Raw genomic sequence first — 18,307 nt, forward strand, 5'->3', positions numbered from 1 at the left:
CACACACACACACACACATACACACACACACTTTTCAAGTGCAAAACAGAGAACTAGTCAAGATATGTTTCTATGTTTGGAACCAGGTGTGGTGGTTCAGCACTAAGGATGCTGAAGCAAGAGGGTCACCATGAATTTCAAGCCAGCCTGGGCTACATGGTGATTTCTAGGCTAGCCTGAACTAAAGTAAAACTTTGTCATAAACAAAGAAAGAGAGAAGCCTGGGGATATAGTTCAGTGGTAGGACAGTGATATGTGTGAGATCATGAGTTCAAGCCCCAATACCTCAAAAGGAGTGAGTAAATAAATTATAGTTAATAAAGCCACAGCATGAATAGACCTGGGAGTGCATCAGGGTGGTAAGCAGCACCATCCTGAGCATCTGACTTACAGGATATAAATTAATGTTGCAAACTCCTGGCTTTACACCCTTAGGCAAGTTGTTTAACCATCCTAAACCTTAAATTTGCCAACTATAAAATGAGATATTGGTGAGGCATGGCAGCACATGCCTGTAATCCCAGCACTTAAAAGGCTGAGGCAGGTGGTGGTAGTTCATACCTTTAGTCCCAACACTCCAACACTAGGGAGGCATAGGCAGGTGGATCTCTGTGAGTTCAAGGCCAGCCTGGTCTACCTAAGGAGGATCACAAGTTCAAGGACAGATTTCACTACATAGTAAGACTGTCCAACAAACAAAACATGGTGGGGAGCAGTAATTGTACTAATTCACAAGGCTGTGTGGAGTTGTATTACAAAATAATAATGCCTAGCACAGGGCTAGTGCTCAATCGTACTTTTGCTGCCCAGTCACTAGTTAATGCTACTATTATTTAAAGAAAAGAAAGAAAGGGAAAGTGGGATGACTAAGGCCACAGCCCTAGAAAATAAGCTGAGTTGGGTAGGTAGGAACAGGAGCCCACTCTGGCCAAAGGAACAGGAGCCAGCAGCTGGAGGGGCTGGGAGGGAAGTCTGCTCTGTAGAGGTGGAGAGGACAAGGGAGAACGTCAGGCTGCGTGACAGTTCAGATTCTGCAGAGGAATGAGGACTGCAGAAAAGCTGCGCACCCGCCTTCGGAAGGCCTGTGCAGCAGCTAAGTCCATGGCTTTGGAGTCAGGCTGCCCAGGTTTAAATTCAAATCCCAGTTCAGCCACTTAGTAGCTTATGACGTTGGGCAAATTATCTAACCTCTCTAAACCTCAGTTCCTTCATCTACAAAGTAAAGATAATAATAGTACTTACTTCAAATCGCAGTTGTGATGATTAAATTAGATAATCCAAGCAAAGAGCCCAATGCAGAGCTGGCACATTCCAAGGGCTCGATCGACAGTAGGTGGTGGTGGTGGAATTATGGCAGAGTCTCTCTCTCTCTCTCTCTCTCTCTCTCTCTCTCTCTCTCTCTCTCTCTCTCTCTCTCTCTCTCTCTCTCTCTCTCTCTCTCTCTCTCTCTCTGGATTAGTATCTCCCTCTCTCTCTCTCCTACATGGGTAGTTCTGCCCCTCAGACACTTCACATTATTATCTTCCCTCATTCTCCCCCTGCTCAGTTCACTGTTTGCTTCTGTTCTTGGACATCCGTCACTGTCTCCCAAAGTTGGCCCTTCTCAAACCAGCACCCAGCTTCACTTATCTCTCTGGTCGCTGCTCTGGGTGAGATGGGAGCTAGGATATGAGACCCAGAGACAGAGGCCTGCCTTGTCCAAGGAAAATGAGTCCTGGCAGTGGAGATTCTTTGGCCTTCTCGGTGCCGTCGCACTTAGCCACCAGAGGGCAGCAAGTGCACGAAGCGTAGCTCTGGGAACCTGGTGCTAGGGCAGGTGGAGAACCCAGGAGAGGAGGTGGGAAAAGGTTAAGGGTCGACGTCCACCACTCTGAGGTCACTTCTGCTCTGGCAGCCCCAAGCTCCACCAACCAGAGAAGTCGCTGAGAATCTTGGGTACCCGGGCTTGGTTTCCCACCCATGTGAGAGAAGTGACTTGTTAAAGGCGGGGTCACAGGGGCTGTGCGCCGAGAAAGCTGGGAAAGGGTTGTTTAGGAAAAGCTGTCTGCAAAGGAGCATGGAGCAGGGCGGAAGGGGTGAAAGAAAAAGCAGATAGATGTCTGAACTAGACAAACACGGTCATGCACAGGACTGGGGCGGTCACTGGACCCAGGAAGGAACCCAAGTGCTGGTAGCCGAGGTCATCAGGTCAATGCCCCTGCCGCTTGGCCGAGAGGCCCCGAGCTGGAACAAGGCCTTTCCTGGAAGCAGTGTCTAGTCGCGATCCCCAGCTTTCTTCGCGGGAGCCCCCTGGCCTTCCTCTCCTGTGCCCTGTCCCCGCCCCCGGTCCCGGCCCGCCCTCGGCCCCGCCTCCGGGGCGGGCTCCGGGCCGACCGGCGCCGCCTCCCCTCCTCCCAACCAGCCGGGCCTCACAGCCCCGAGCCGCCCGGGCAACGAGCGCCGCGTCCCCGGGCCGCCCGGCCGGCCAGGCTCGGCCCCCGCCTGGGTCTGCCGTCCCGGGCCATGGAGCCGCGGCCGCCAGGGCCCCGCAGGGTAAGCCACCCGGCCCCTCCCTCCCCGCCTCCGCGGCTGCCGCAGCGCCCCCCCACCCCATCCCCGCCCGCCCGCCCTGCGGGGCCGGCCACCTCTTCTCTCGCCCAGTCCTCGGCGGTCGCCCATCCCCCACTCGAAGCGGCCCTCACCGATCTCTGGAGCCCAACTGGCGCCCCCCACTACTGCCACCTTGCTGGATACGCTAACCTCTGCTTCCCAGGTCCTTGGAGTCCCCCAAATCTCAGACTTGCCGTCGGTCCTACACCTACCCTCAGATCACTACGCTGCCCAGACCTCTCTGCTCCAGCCTTGCCCTCTGCCAGCAGCCCTTCCCCACATGCTCTTTGGACACCCTCAGCTCCCTCTGGCCCGTGTCAGTCCTGTCTGCTCGGGTCTTCCCATCCCTACCGTTCCCCTTTCCCTTGTCGCCTTATTTTGAGCCATGGGTGGGGTAGGGATGTGGGTGGTTGGACAAGGAGTAGTGGGTTCCATCCGATAAAGAGCAATGAGAGGAAGCCTAATCATAGCAGGCTCCCTCCTGCTCCTGATCTGATTTCGCTCCCCCTTGCCCTTCCCTCCTTGCCGGATTCGTTTCAGGGAGCCATTCCCCTTCACCACTGTCGGAGGGCAGGTGAGAGAGGACTTCTCCGGAGAGTTTGCCAGGCTGTGTCTAGGCCAGCATCCCAGGGAAGGGTCTCTGGAATGAAATGGGCCTTGGGAGATGCTGGCCTCCACCCTTCCCTAGGGAGCCTCCATCTAGGTCACCAGGGCCTCCTGACCTTGGTCTAGAGGAGCACCTCAGTGGCTCACATTCCACCTACTTGGGGACTGGGCCCTGGGCCCTCACCTTCAGTCAGCTGTCTCCTCGGTCCCTAGAAAAGAGGGTGGGGCAGGCTGGCTGGGCTCCCTCCTCAAGCCTCTCACCCCTGAAGAGGGACCTGGCAGGAACCTAGACTGTGAAGGGATAGAGACTGGGATAGTCAGTTCACAACTCATCCTTGGGATCCTGGGCCCTCAGACCTTCCTGGGAACTGGCTGGGGCGATGGTACAGACGGAACCCTCTCCATCCTGTTCTCTCCCTCCCGTTTTCATACGACTTAGGTTTCCTGGCCCATATTAGGTTTCTGTTTGGGCAGAATTCCCATTCCCCACCCAGCATGTGAGGAAGCCCAGGGCTCATGAGAACCCTGGGGCAGAGCTGGGTGGGGGTGTCTCTGAAAAGGAAGGACTGAGGCGTGGAGACTAGAAGCTGAGAGCAGCAATCTGTCTCCCCTCTCTGATTAAAGCCTGCCTCCAACTTGGTCTGTCTTTCTTTCTGCCAAACATATCATGCATTTGTACAGATAAACACAGAGCTGAAGATTACACAACCTGACCATCCACAGTGTCAGCAAAGCCCTCGATGCAGAAATGTTGATCTTCGAGTGATATCCACAGTACATGACACTCATTCACACTCCACCCATGCACAGACTGATCGAAGCCTGTCTAATGCTCATGCACACACACATACTTTTTCCTGTATTTGACTAGGGCTTTCAAGCAGTGTGTGGAAGGTGACAGTTGTCACACTGGTTATCTGAACTCAATTCAGCATCCACTGTTACCAAAATGGGACAGACATAGGTCAGCACTCAGTTCACTGGGACCCCTTCCTGATAGTAACTCCAAGCAGTTGGAGAGACTCCTGGGGGAGGCAGAGAGAAGATTCCTGTTCTATCCCTCACATTGTCTCATGGAAAACCCTAAAACCTGAGCACAGAGAGACTTAAGTGAGTTGCTAAGGACCCCTGAGTCATCAGCAACTATGTCTCAGCCCCCTCCCCTTGGAAAATAAGGTTTCAGTCCTAAGTTGTTTTGAGAGTTCCCGGCTATTCCTAGTCTCTTTAGCCCTAGCTGCATTCCAGTCTCTTCCCTCACTGGCCACCAGGGTGAAAGGGGAGGACTGCTCAGAGAGACTGTCTCTGTGCCTCTGGGCCCCTAGCTGTAACCCTTGATAGCAGAAGGCCTCAGAGAAGCTCCTGTCCTCCCCAACTACATACCTCATGTGAACTCTTGACCGGAGACTGCAAAGGCATATGCTGACCCAGGGTGAGCAGAGAGGGTTCCCAATCCCTATAAGCTCATCAGCTCTGCCCTGAAGTCCTGCTGATGCTGACAGGGAGAGAAGGTTCAGAAGGTCCTGGCACACTCAGACCAGAGCTATTCCCATTCTCCTCTTCCCTGTTCTCCGATAGAACCACCAATTCTCTCCTGAGTTCTTGTATTCCTCTTAGAAGGTGCTGACTTAAAGAGATCCAGAACCTCCAGGTGATGGTGGTGTTGCATGCCTTTATTCCTAGCACTTGGGAGGCCTATCTCCATAAGTTGGAGGTCAGCCTGGTCTACAGAGTGAGCTTCAGGATAGCAAACTCCAGGATAGCCAGGGCTGCTGAGAGAAACTCGTCTCGAAAAACCAAAGGAAAAAAGAGGGTGAGAGATATCCAGAACCTAAGTGTGGGTGAGATAGGGCCCAGAGACAGGAAGCCAGAAACATCTGTCTCCTGGGACCAAAAACTGAATTTGGCAGACAGTTGTACCCCAGAGTGGGGCTAAAAGGACTCAGGAGCCCTAGAACCTCTGGTATTTGAGACTGCCTGTCAGTGGCCTTTTTGGTTTTTTGGTTTTTTTTGTTGGTTGGTTGTTTTTTGAGACAAGGTTTCTCTAAAAAGCCTTGGCTGTCCTGGAACTCACTCTGTAGACCAGGCTGGCCTCGAACTCACAGAGATCTGCCTGCCTGTACCTCCCGAGTGCTGGGATTAAAGGTGTGCATCACCACTGCTCGGCTTGTCACCCTAAGACACTTAGGTGCCTTACTATAGGAAACAGGCCAAGGTAACAGTTGAACCCTGAAGGTGTGGTGAACCAGAGTAAGAGATCAGGTCCAACTTCCAGCTCTGCTGTTAATTCATGGTGTGGCCTTCGACAGACCACTTCTAGTTCCTATGAAATGGGAGCAGTGGGTCCTTCAGGTCCCTTCCAAAGCTGTGAAGATTGGTCTGGAGAGAACCAGAAAACTGGGGCTCAGAGCCTTAAGCATGTTGAGGCCTGAGGCAGAGGGCTTAAGGACCCTGGCTTACCTCAGCTCAGCTGATGTGGGGAAGTGGGGTTAATAGACGAGTTTGGGCAGGTTCCTAGCTCACCCTCCCTACCGTCCACAGATGGACCCTGTACAGAAGGCTGTGCTCTCACACACATTTGGAGGACCCTTGCTCAAGACCAAGCGGCCGGTCATTTCCTGTAATGTCTGTCAAATCCGATTCAATTCTCAGGTAAGAAGGCCAGCTGCTACCTACTGGCGAGTGGTGGGGCAGCCATGGGAGCTTGAGTGAGGAGCAGTGACTAAGGGGTGTTGAGAGAGAACACAGAATGGGAGACCTGTAGTGGGGCAGGAGTTAGTGGAAGACACTTGAGACAAGTGGTCGCTATGGTTTGGTTGCCTTGTGTGTGTGTGGGTGTGTGTGGGTGTGGGTGTGTGTGTGTGTGTGTGTGTGTGTGTGTGTGTGTGTGTGTGGTGGTAGGGATTGAATTTAGGGCCTTGCACACAGTAGACAAGTACTATACCACTGAGCTGCGTCCTCAACCCTTTTTCTTTTTCTTTTCTTTTCTTTTTTAATACAAGGTTCCTTTGTGGAGTCTTAGAACTAACTCTATAGACAAGGCTGGCCTCTAACTCACAGAGATCTGCCTGCCTTTGCCTACCAAGTATTGGAATTAAAGGCGTGCGCCACCACTGCCCAGCTTTTTCTTTTCTTTTCTTTTCTTTTTTTTTTGAGACAAGGTCTCTCTACATAGTCCTGGCTGTCCTGGAACTCACTAGCATATGCCACCACACCCAGACCAGCTTCTGGTTCCTTTTTATGTTTTTTATTTTGAGACATGGCTTTAGAAGTTTCCCAGGCTTGCTCTAGCTTACTCTGGCCTAGACAGGCCTTGAACTTTCAATCCTCCTGTCTCAGCCTCATAAGTAGCTATGATTACAAACCTGTGCCACCAGACCTGGACATTGCTGTATGTTCTGTCAGAAAGTAGACAAATCCTCCAAGGCTGGCTGGCCCCTTTGTCCCTTGGGGCTGAAGCACTCCCTACTCAGAAACAGAAGAGTAGGGAAGATGTATGACCTCTAACCTTCCATCCTTAGTGCTGAGTTTGGCCTCTTTGGCTCTCCACAGAGCCTAAGTCCCCTTTGGCATCTGCTAAACGACCCTTCCCACTTCCATCCAACCTCCCACATACGTCCTTTCTAACTTCCCTCCAAATCACATTGCAAGTCTGCTCTCTACACCCTCCTGGGATTTTGCCGTTGAGGAGAATCCTTCCAGATTTCCTCCCTCTAAAGCCCCATCAGGACGTCTATTTAGGTCCAGACCTTGCAGGGTGCAGGCTCTAAAGCTTTGGGAGAAAAACAGCAAAGTCTTATTCTGCTGAGTAGGGGGGGAAAAACATACTGTTTATCTTTGCAGCCCATGTACACATATACTCAGGCACTATACCCTGGGCCCTGTACACCAAGGCTCTACTCCTGTCAATCTTGTTTTCCTGCCTATCCACACCTGTATTTCTATCCCTGTTTAGGTGACCTTTTGACCTCAAGATTATACATTCTTAGCTGTGGCACAAATGGGAGAGGAGGGGATGGGCAGGCAGTGGTTGGGTGGAGCCAGAACCAAACTAGAATCTGGCCTCATTGCTTAGACTCCAAGCATCCTCTCACCCAACCCTGACTCCATTTGCTGGTGGAGGGAACAAGATTGGAGGGATAGAAAGCCGATAACGGGCTGGGGGGATGGCTCAGTGGTTAAGAGCACTGGCTACGAAATTTTCCAGGGTACCCAGGTTCAATTTCCAGCACCCACATGGTAGCTCACAACTGTCTGTAACTCCAGTTCCAGGGTAGCCAACACCCTCAGACAGACACACATGCAGGCAAAACCACAGTGCACATGAAATAAAAATAGTTAAAAAAAAAAAAAGACAGCCAATAGCAGGCAGCCCTCCCTTCTTCCTCCCCATCGAGTGTCTGTTTTGACAGCTGTCTCGGCTGCTGTCCCCGGTCTCCAGAGCTGGGCTGGAGGCCAGGGTCCTCCAAGGTGTCCATGGAAGCTCCAGGAAAATGAGGCCTAGGAAGAGTATCAGGACAGAGCTAGTAAAAACCGCAGGGCAGGCAGAAGAAGAACTCAGGCTTCTAGGCCTGGTGTCTGAGATGCCAACTAGTTGCGTGTCCTGCCTTTCCCCAGTTCAGTATTCTCTTGCAGGCTTGAGGATCTCTTTCCTCTACTCAGGACTAGTTATCAGCCAGGTCCTGGGTGTGGTGGTGGACTGTAGTCTGGACTAGGTCAGGATCCAGGTTCCCAGGGACTCAAGCGTGAGAAGCTCACCTGAGCCACAGCAATGACCAGTGTGTCAGCATGGGCTCTACACAGCAGGGGTATAGGCAGAGCATACTCCAGCCTGCTGAGGCAGCCCTGAGACCTGAAGGAGCTCTGCAGGATGTAGTAGACGAAAGAAAGGTCATCTCAGACTCTGTGTTCTTCCTCCATCCTTGAAGAGCCAGGCTGAGGCACACTACAAGGGTAATCGCCATGCCCGAAGAGTCAAAGGCATCGAGGCTGCCAAGTCCCGAGGCCGGGAGCCCAGTGTCCGGGAATCCGCAGACCCAGCTCCGGCAGGCAGCACCCCCCCAAGCGGGGATGGTGTAGCCCCTCGTCCAGGTGTGTCTGAACCCCCCTCATACTTCTCAACTGATCTGTCTTTCTGTTCTTTCCCAATTCCCAGAACTCCCCCTCTGCTCCTCTCCTCCCTCCATCCCCACTCCCAATGACACCCAAGGTGAGTCCTGGAGCCAGGCATAGTGATGTCAAAATTCCATCCTGTCACCCCACCCACCCCTGCCTCAGCTCTTTTCAACAGAGTCCCTACTGTCTGTCTTCTCCACTGCCCAGTGACTCAGCGAGGGGCTAGGGTGAGGCTGCCTGGCAAGCTTTCCCAGGAACAGGGAGGCATCCGTCTAATCCAGATGAAGCCCCTCTATGCTAGCCAAAGGGAATGGGGACATCAGAACCTACCAGCTTCCCTGGAGATTGAGGCCATGTGTACGAGACTCCCTAAATGATCTTGGATGAACCTGTGAACTTCTTGAAACCAAGTTAAGAAAGAAAAACTTAAAAATCTTTGAGGTCTTTTTCAGCTTTACCAAAAGCAACTTCACATTTATTCCAATTTTAATATATGTGCTGCCGAAGCGAGCACGCAACTTCACATTTGTTTTCCCCTCATGGCTGGTGGCCATCCTCCACCATACTTCCAAGGAACTGGGATAGAGGGAATCCAGGGACAAAAAGATATCAGCCACCCCACCCTGGGATTACCACAGATATCAGTCTGGCCAACTCCAGAGAGACCTAACATTCCCCTTGTCCTCATTTCCTCTTATTCTGGCCTGTCTTTCTTGCCCCACCCTAAAAATAATGAGAAACAGGCGTCCATATCACCAGCTTGGGATCCAGGTCTCCACTGTGGCCACATGCACACACACATATGCAACCAACCCTCTGGCATTCAAAGATGTAGGGGCCAGGCTTGATTTCTAACTGTGCTCTGGCTGCTTCTGAGTCTGATCATCTTAGTTTAGTGAATTAACACCTCTATAAAATAAGGATGGGCAGAGCAGGTGATGGTGACATTTCTTGACTACTGTTGTTGTAGATGCTTTACACACACCGCCTCATTTAGTCCCTGCACACTTTCTGAGGACATGGGGTAGATATTGTACACACTGCTTTCGTAAACCATGATGTCCTGTCCAGTTTGGGATGAGGATGTGCTCTCTGGTTTGGAATGAAGATGGAGGATGTCATGAATGAGTAGAAGACACAAAGGATGAGTCGTAGGATGGACAAGCACACACCTACAGGGTTAGGAATTCTTCCACCTTCTCCTACTCCCACCACAACCCTCCCCGTGACCCGGAAACTGGATCAGCTGTTGGAGCAAGAGTGGGAGTGCTAGAGTTTCCCCTGCAGAAGCGAGAACCCAGTGCAGAGGCCTGAGGCCGGTACATCTTTAATTGAGCCATGAATTATAGAGCAGCCTGGATCCCTGCTTCTTCCCTCTCCGGTTCTTGTTTCTGTTTCCCTCTGCTACACTTACATCTGTCTCTCCTGACTTCTCTTCCTCCTGGTTCTGCCCCTTCCTGTTGCTCCTTGGTGTTCTCCTTGAGAGTCAGGGAGGGGTTTGTCCTGGCAGGAAACTCAGGCTGGCCAGCAGGCCATGGTAGGGTGAATCCTGGGTCTCTGCCTTTCCCCCTGGCTGGGCAGGCTGCCAGCTTTACCCTAAAGGTAGCCTGGTTACCCCTTGGCTATCCTCAGCTTTGGGGGAGTAAGCCAGGCATTGCAATCACACATCCAGCCAGTGGCAGCTGAATGGAATTTGGCTGTGGCCCAGGGCATGAGAACACGGCTGTTGTAACAGGGTGGGGACTGACTCCTGGGCTCTTACCCTCGAGGAAATGGGGGTGGGTCTGCACATGAAGAGCCATTTGGGATGACCCCATGTTTCTTACCAAACAGTTTCCATGGAGAATGGCCTGGGTCCAGCTCCAGGATCCCCAGAGAAACAGCCTGGCTCCCCATCCCCTCCCAGTGTTCCAGAGTCTGGACAGGGTGTAACCAAGGGCGAAGGGGGAACTCCAGCCCCGGCTTCCCTGCCTGGGGGTAGCAAGGAAGAAGAGGAGAAGGCTAAGCGTCTGCTCTACTGTGCACTGTGCAAGGTGGCTGTGAACTCCCTATCCCAGCTCGAGGCACATAACAAAGGTATGGGTCCTCTGCCGGCAACCAGTCTCCTGTCCTCAGCCTACTCCCACCCCTCTGCATCCTGCCTCCCTTGCCTTCTAGCCTAGCTGGGTCCTCTAAGACCTACCAGCCTGTCTCCTTTCCCAGCCATCTTGCTTCCTCATTCACCTTCCCCTTTCCCCAGACACCCCCCCCCCCTGTGCTTGGGAGGGTCCCAAAGGGCTCCAAATAATCCCACACTTGCCTCATTCATTCACACATTCTAACTGGGAAGGTGGTGGGCATTTGAGGCCTGGTAGGCCTGGAGAATTTTTTATCTGCCCTCATCATCTTCCTCCGTGGGCCAGGTACTAAGCACAAGACAATTTTGGAGGCCCGAAGTGGGCTGGGGCCCATTAAAGCTTACCCTCGACTGGGGCCTCCCACTCCTGGGGAACCAGAGGCTCCTTCCCAGGACCGAACCTTCCACTGTGAGATTTGCAACGTCAAGGTCAATTCGGAGGTCCAGCTGAAACAGGTGAGTCCTACACCCATCCCAGGGTATCTGAGGAACTTGACCCACTGAAGGGAAGGGAGCTTGGCTAAGGGCCACTCAAAAGGAAGTATGGCCGGGTGCTTAGCTGTGGCCCTGCCTCTGGGGGTTACTTTCTGCTAAAAGCTCACAGCCCCCCTACCCACTGTACCACAGCACATCTCCAGCAGGAGGCACCGAGATGGCGTGGCCGGGAAGCCCAATCCTCTACTGAGCCGTCACAAGAAGCCTAGGGGCGCTGCAGAGCTGGCGGTGAGGCCTGGATGCTGGGGAATTGGGCTATGGGAAGACCAGGAGAGTTGGAAAGGAATCTGGGCAAGCCGGCAGAGGTTGGGCTTGCCAGACCACTCGCCCGACCTCTGTCTCCCTCTCTTTGCCTGCTGCAGGGCACACTGACTTTCTCCAAGGAGCTGCCCAAGTCCCTGGCTGGTGGCCTGCTCCCCAGCCCCCTGGCGGTGGCTGCGGTGATGGCCGCTGCAGCAGGCTCTCCGCTGTCCCTGCGCCCAGCTCCAGCCGCACCTCTTCTGCAGGGACCACCGATCACACATCCTCTACTCCACCCGGCCCCAGGACCCATCCGAACTGCGCACGGACCCATCCTTTTCTCCCCCTACTGACCTCAACCCTGAACCCCTCCCACTGAATTCCCCACCTCCAGCCGGGACCCAGGCCTCCGGGCTCCCAGCCCGCCCCTCCTCCCGGCGCTCCCTGAATGGTCTCTCCTTCCCCCCACCCCGAGGTACGGGGTTCCAGGAAAGGGGAGGGGTAGCGGGGGAGGGGGGCTTAAGAAGGGGGGGAACACCCCAGATCTCAGGGAACCCCGCCCCCTGTCCTTCCCTCTCCCCTAGAAAAGAGGGGGGCCGTCTCACCCCCGAGCCCCCTCGGAGACACCCCCTCCCAAAAGCCATGTCCATCCAACCCTTCCCCTCCAAACCTAGCACAAAACGGGGTTCACAAGCCATGGTCGGGGCCCGGGGGGAGAACATGGATTTTCTTGGCAATAAGCGGACTCTGGGACTCCGGCCCCCCTACCCCAAACTAAAGCGCTTCCGTGAACAAACCCGTCCTCCGCAGGGGGAGGGGAGCAGGCGGGATCCTGGGTCCCTCGTAAGCACTTTGGTTTTACCGCCTGCAACCTCACTGTGCCCGCCCCGCACCATGCCCCATCCCCAGGTCCAGTAGGGCCCATCGCAGGGGGCAGCACTTGGGGGCATCTCAGGCACTTGGGTGGGACCAAGGAGATGCCCTCATAGACCCTCACCTTCCTCACCTTCCTCCCCGGTCCGGGTTCCATTCTTTTCACCAGCACCCATCGCCCAAGGGGTACCAAGGGGGGCAAGGGGTGTCCAGTCCAAGCCCACCCCCGCCTCGCCTTCCGCAAAACTGTGAGCAAAAAGCAATAGAAGCCTCGCCCCCGCCCGCCCCACCCCTTTCCGCAGGATTTGCCGTCTGTAGCCTCCCTATCCCAATCCCTAGACCTCATGGCTGCCCCCTCCCGTGACACCTCCACTGCACAACTCGGGCGGGGGCGTGACCCCCAACCTGTCCTTTCTGTGGTTTCCGTGTGGTCAGCCCTTCCAGCGCCGACCCGGGATGGGGACCGGCCCCCACTGGCCCTCCCCTCCCCATGGACTCTTTCTGCTTGACAATGTAGCAACCCCGGCCCCCCACCTTCGCCCTCCCTCTTTCCCTCTCCTTGACAATAAAGTCTGGATTCGTTCTGCCCTCGGCGCCCCAGACTCAAACTGTCTTTGCTTGCTGTTTGGGGCGCGATTCGTTTGGAAGGTATGTCTTACGGTGAGGAAGCCCGACACTCAAGGAGGAGGACGGGAGACGAGATTGGGAAGAGGTTGTGTGAAGCCAGCAGAGCCTGGGAATCTCAGTCCTTACCAAGCTCGTGTAAACTTGGCCAGAGGGAATCCTCAGCCGAGGCTGTTGAGAGTTCTCTACAACTCCACTAGGCGGCGCTAAGAGCGCAGAAAAGGAGTCTTCTGTTCCATTAGAGTTTCTCACAATTCTAGGAAGAGGGGTCTAAACCCAGACAAAGGAAAGAACCCAGGCTTTTGTGTCTATAATAGGGACCCACACCAACAAAACAGACAGAGAAAGCAGGGATAGGCCTCATATACTGACTCAGGATCCGTCTTTGTCCTGCATGAACCTCAGTTTTCGACCAGCAAGCAGGCTTGAGTTTTAAGGATCCTTCGAGACCTTGTGTATCTAAGACCATCGAGGTTGTGCCCTCTACAGATCTTCTACAATACTCTCTCATGAGGCCCCAAGTGGCCTGTGTCTTGGGGCACTGGGTAACTCTTCAATCGCAGAATCCAGCCCAAACATATAAGAATTGTGACACACCTCTCCACCCCATCCCCTCATGCCATGCCATCCAGCTCTACGGGGTAGTGGGCAAGAAAACCAAAAAAACTAGACTCAAACCCAGAGTCTGCACTGGTCCCCTGAGTGGTTGTCTTTCTCACTTCTCTCCCCACTTCCCAGTCTTGCAGAAGACAGGAGGGAGGGTAGGATGTTAATTGAAAGAGGAAGGAGAGGTGTGTTTATCAACTGAAGTGGGGCCCCAGCCTAGCAAATAGGTTTTTTACTTTGGAGCTCAAAAAAGGCAGAGACTAGGGCTGGGGAGATGGTTCCATGTTTAAGAGCACTGGCTGCTCTTCCAGAGGACCTGTGTTCAATTCCCAGCACCCACATGGCAAGTGAGTAACTCCAGTCCCAGGATACCTAAAGCCCTCTTCTGGCCTCCCTGGGCAACAGGCATGCACATGGTGCACAGACATACATGCAGACAAAACACCCATTCATATAAATAAATATATTAAAGAGAGATGAGAGGTTCTGAAGGATGAGGGCAAAGGCAACCCTTTAGAGGAAGGAATGGAGGAATGAGGGACTCGGTGAGTAAGGGGCTGACTACCAGCTCTAAGGACTTTAGTCCTTGATCCTTAGGACCCAGCTCCCTCAAGTTGTCCATTGTACTGTGACATGCACATTCCTCTCTCCCCTGCCACACACACACACACACAAATAGCAAACAAATAAATAAATATAAAAAGAAAAATGTAAATAGGCTGAGCCTGATGTGGGGAAGATGGCAGGGAGGGACTAGACAAAATGAGTTGGAGAGGATGGGAAACTGACATGCCCCAAACTTGAGGTTTCAAAATGGAATATATTATTCACTCCTCTCTCTAAGCTTGTTCCTCCTGCCATGTTCCTTATCCTTCCTTTCGGTGCTAGGAACTGAATCCTAGGTATTCTACCCATTGAGCCACACCCTAGATCTTCTGTCTCATTAATTAGCAGCCCCACCAAAACACAGAGTCATCGTTTGTTTGTTTTTGAAGCACAGTCTCAGTTTGTTCCCAGCTTGGCCTCAAAATGTCCGGAAGCCCACTGCTTCTGATTCCTAAGCATGGATCACTTAAGCATCTGTGGTTTTATTTTGTTTGGGTATGGCTTTATGAGACAGTGATTCTCTGTGTAGCCTGAGCTATCCTGAAACTCACTACATAGACCAGGCTGTCCTCGAACTCAGAGATCCACCTGCCTCTGCCTCCTGAGTGCTGTGCCTCAATTTATTTATCTATTTTAAGGAGGAGTCTCCTGTAGCCTAGGCTAGCCTCAGATTTACTTAGTAGTTGAGGATAACTTTGAACTTCTGCTCTTTCCACCTCCTGAGTGCTGGGATTACAGGTGTGTACTAGCATACTTGCATACTTGGTTCACACAATTCTGAGACTTGAACCCAGGACCTTATACATTCTGGGCAAGCATTCTACCACTGACTTATCTTTTTTTTTTTTTTTCTTCATTTATTTGTGTAACATTTCTGGCGTCCTGGAACCTGCTCTGTAGACCAGGCTGGCCTTGAACCCATTGAGATCCACCTGCCTATGCCTCCCAACGCTGGAATTAAAGGTTTGCACCACCACCAGCCAGCCAAATTAACTTTTTGTTTGGAGATAAATTGTCATTCATTAAAATTACCAAGGCTGGCCTAGAACTCACTATGTAACTCTGACACATCTTAAGAACTGTGATCCTCTTGAGTAACTGTGATTATCTGTACCACCAGTCCCTGCTCCCACCTTTATTTCCAGCTCTTGGGAGGCAGAGGCAAGTGGATCTCTGTGAGTTCAAAGCCAGCCTGATCTATATAATGAGCTCCAGGTCAGCCAGGGCTACATAATGAGACCCTGTCTCAAAAAAAACTTTATTGCATTTATTTATATGTGTGTTTATAGATGCACATGTCACACAGAACTTGTATGGAAGTTGGAGAACAATTTGCAGGAATTGATTCTCTATTTCTATCATGTAAGTCCTAAAATACAACTCAGGCCATGGCAAGTGCCTTTACAGGCTGAACCATCTTGCCAGTCCCAAACCCATATCTTTTGATCTGACTCCACTTCTCAGATGTACTGAAGTTTCATTTGGAACCCTCTGATGTAAATCATCTCCGGACTCTGAAGAGAAGAAAGGAACTGTTATTACAAAACAAGCCTAAGCTCTCTGGGTTTCAAGCTCAATGGTTCTACCATTGCTTCTAGAACCTGGTCTTGGTTTCTGTCCTCTTGAGAAATGGCCCAGTCAGGTGTGGTAACTCATGCCTATACTCACAGTACTCAAATAGCTGAGGCAGGGGAATTTCTGGAGTTCTAGGGTAGGCTGGGATAATGAGTCAGACCCTGTCTCAAACAAACAAAAACAGAAGTGGTCTGGAGGATCTGACACTGTCTCCCTGCTCAACATTTCTCAGCAATGACCTTAGAGAGGCCCTGCCTCACAGAACGGAAGGAAACATCATTTGGGTTTCAGGAAGGATAAAGAAAAGAATGAGACAACTCTGGAGTAAGTTGCAGGGGAATTTCGACAGAGAAGCTCGGACTTTAGTAGCCAAGATAAAATTAGTAGGACTGGCTGGAGGTGGGGAAGGAAGTGGCGAAGGTTGGGTAACTAGGGAGTTTCTTATTCTTTTGGTCTAACATGGTAGGAGACATTATATGTCCAGCTGGAAGGCTGGCTGCCCCAAGGAAGGGCTGCTCTTCAGGTGAGCTAGACTTTGTTTACTGAAGAAAGTGTGAAAATTGGCAACCTCAGGTAAGCATATCGTGTGTACACTCTGTGTGTGTGTGTGTGTGTGTGTGTGTGTGTGTGTGTGTTACACAGTCTTACTTTCTTAGTCCTCTCATTTTCCAGGTAGTTACAATCAGAAAACTTAAAGTCATGAGAATAGCGGAACAGGTCTGAGGCCAGAGAATCACTGTGAGTTAAGGCCAGTCTGAGCTACATAACAAGACACTATCAAAGAACAAAAAAGAAACAAAGAAAGATCCGGGACTCTATTGTGCAGGAGGAGCAGAGGACAAGGGACTCCTGGCTGGTCTTCAAGAACTGGGAAGAAATTATGTTGGAGGCTGCCAGGTTTACGGGGAGCATCCCACACATATTGAAGGGGCCTGGGGTTTGGGGAAACAGAGAATTAACGTTTCTGGAAGGGACATTTGATAAGAATTTAGGAAAGAAATCTAAGAATGTGGAAGGAAAGGACAGAGAGGGCCTAAGGAGAGAGCTGGGAACTTGGAGATGAAGTGGTGTGACAGTGGCTTTCCAGAATCATGAATTGAAGTTCTAGGTGCAGAAGGGTGGGAGGGGACACAGCTGTTGAAAGGAGGCAAGATGAAGAGCAAATTCTCATTCCATCTCCTCTCCTCTCCCTTCAGTCTCCATCATGTGGAACACCTCGGATGCCAACTTCTCCTGTTACCATGAGTCCGTGTTGGGCTATCGGTACTTTGCCGTTATCTGGGGCGTGGTAGTAGCTGTGACAGGCACCGTGGGCAATGTGCTCACCCTGCTGGCATTGGCCATCCGTCCTCAGCTCCGAACTCGCTTCAACCTGCTCATTGCCAACCTCACCCTGGCTGATCTACTCTACTGCACGCTCCTGCAGCCTTTCTCCGTGGACACATACCTCCACCTCCATTGGCGCACAGGTGCCATCTTCTGCAGAATATTCGGGCTCCTCCTCTTTACTTCCAATTCTGTCTCCATTCTCACCCTCTGTCTCATTGCTCTAGGACGCTACCTCCTCATTGCCCACCCTAAGCTCTTTCCCCAGGTTTTCAGTGCCAAGGGGATCGTGCTGGCACTGGTGGGCAGTTGGATCGTGGGGGTGGCAAGCTTTGCCCCACTCTGGCACGTGTTTGTCCTGGTGCCAGTGGTCTGCACCTGCAGCTTTGATCGCATTCGAGGCCGGCCTTACACCACCATCCTCATGGGCATCTTCTTTGTGCTTGGGCTCAGCAGTGTGGGCGTCTTCTACTGCCTGATCCACCGCCAAGTGAAGCGTGCGGCTCGAGCGCTAGACCAATACCGGCTGCAGCGAGCCGGCATCCGCTCTCACCAGGTGGCTGGGACAAATGAGGCCATGCCTGGCCACTTCCAGGAGCTAGACAGCGGGCTTGCCTCAAGAGGACCCAGTGAGGGGATTTCATCTGAGCCAGTCAGTGCTGCGACTACTCAGACCCTGGAAGGTGACTCGTCAGAAGCGGGGGGCCAGGGCACCAGAAAGGCAGCCCAGCACATTGCAGAGACAGGCCTTTCTGGAGCGAATCACAGGCCCCAGGAAGCTGCAGGAGCGCGCAGAGCCCCGAATGCCCCTTCGGAGTTCGGGAAGGTGACGCGCATGTGCTTTGCAGTGTTCCTATGCTTCGCCCTCAGCTACATCCCCTTCCTGCTGCTCAACATTTTGGACGCCAGGGGCCGCGCTCCGCGGGTAGTGCACATGGTGGCTGCCAACCTCACCTGGCTCAACAGCTGCATCAACCCTGTGCTCTACGCAGCCATGAACCGCCAGTTCCGCCACGCATATGGCTTCATCCTGAAACGCGGGCCACAGAGTTTCCGTCGGTTCCATTAGAGCTGTCAGTTCACTCCACCAGGGCAGGCCAGCATCAGGAGTGGCCCACAGAGGGCAGGCCCCGCCTTTCTGTCCTTGGACATTTTCACAGACGACCTCAGTGGTGTTGGGGTACACTGCTTTCCCATCCAGAAATCAATGTGTCAGCCCTGCGTTATGCAAGGTCAATTATTAATAAATGCATCTCACTCTGCGCATGTGTGTGTGTGGTGGTGGTGGGGTGTTCCCTGGTCTCTTTCCACCTTAGTTTTCCCAAAAGTGTTTCTCACTGAACCCGGAACTCAGAAATTTGGCTAGATTGGCTGGGCAGCAAGCTCCAGGTACCCTCCTGACATGGCCTCACCGGTGCTGGGATTACAGCCATGCACAGCCATGCACAACTCTTACATATGTGCAGGAGATCCAAACAACGGTCCCCATGTTTGCATAGTATTTCACTGACCAGTCCGTGTTTCTAGCCCACATTGCAT

At 52.6% G+C, this 18,307-nt stretch overlaps 2 protein-coding genes and 1 long non-coding RNA gene across 5 annotated transcripts in view; 2 read left to right on the forward strand and 1 right to left on the reverse strand.

Moving 5' to 3' along the window:
* LOC131897057 (uncharacterized) overlaps positions 1-12,853 on the reverse strand; it is a 44,717-nt gene extending 31,864 nt beyond the window's left edge. For both annotated transcript variants that reach the window (XR_009375572.1, XR_009375571.1), the window contains exons 1-2: positions 12,785-12,853; positions 3,380-3,486 (exon numbers count right to left, since the gene is read on the reverse strand). This is a non-coding gene — a long non-coding RNA (uncharacterized LOC131897057). The remainder of the gene's footprint in view (positions 1-3,379; positions 3,487-12,784) is intronic.
* Positions 2,429-12,633, forward strand: Znf385a (zinc finger protein 385A). Of its 2 annotated transcripts, XM_059247910.1 has the most exons (8): positions 2,675-2,752; positions 3,130-3,163; positions 5,734-5,844; positions 8,121-8,283; positions 10,141-10,383; positions 10,710-10,879; positions 11,051-11,146; positions 11,281-12,633. In XM_059247910.1, the coding sequence occupies exons 3-8, from the start codon at positions 5,734-5,736 to the stop codon at positions 11,509-11,511; spliced, it is 1,014 nt and encodes a 337-aa protein (XP_059103893.1). In that variant the 5' UTR covers positions 2,675-2,752; positions 3,130-3,163; the 3' UTR covers positions 11,512-12,633. The 2 variants fall into 2 exon arrangements, with proteins under 2 accessions (XP_059103892.1, XP_059103893.1); XM_059247909.1 differs by lacking the exons at positions 2,675-2,752; positions 3,130-3,163 and adding an exon at positions 2,429-2,532.
* Positions 12,854-12,926: 73 nt separating the features above from the next.
* On the forward strand, positions 12,927-18,030 carry Gpr84 (G protein-coupled receptor 84). The gene is made up of 2 exons (XM_059247363.1): positions 12,927-13,608; positions 16,639-18,030. The coding sequence occupies exons 1-2, from the start codon at positions 13,536-13,538 to the stop codon at positions 17,835-17,837; spliced, it is 1,272 nt and encodes a 423-aa protein (XP_059103346.1). The 5' UTR covers positions 12,927-13,535; the 3' UTR covers positions 17,838-18,030.
* Positions 18,031-18,307: the final 277 nt, after the last annotated feature.

This window comes from Peromyscus eremicus, chromosome 20 (assembly GCF_949786415.1).
Source record: "Peromyscus eremicus chromosome 20, PerEre_H2_v1, whole genome shotgun sequence".
NCBI lineage: Eukaryota > Metazoa > Chordata > Mammalia > Rodentia > Cricetidae > Peromyscus > Peromyscus eremicus.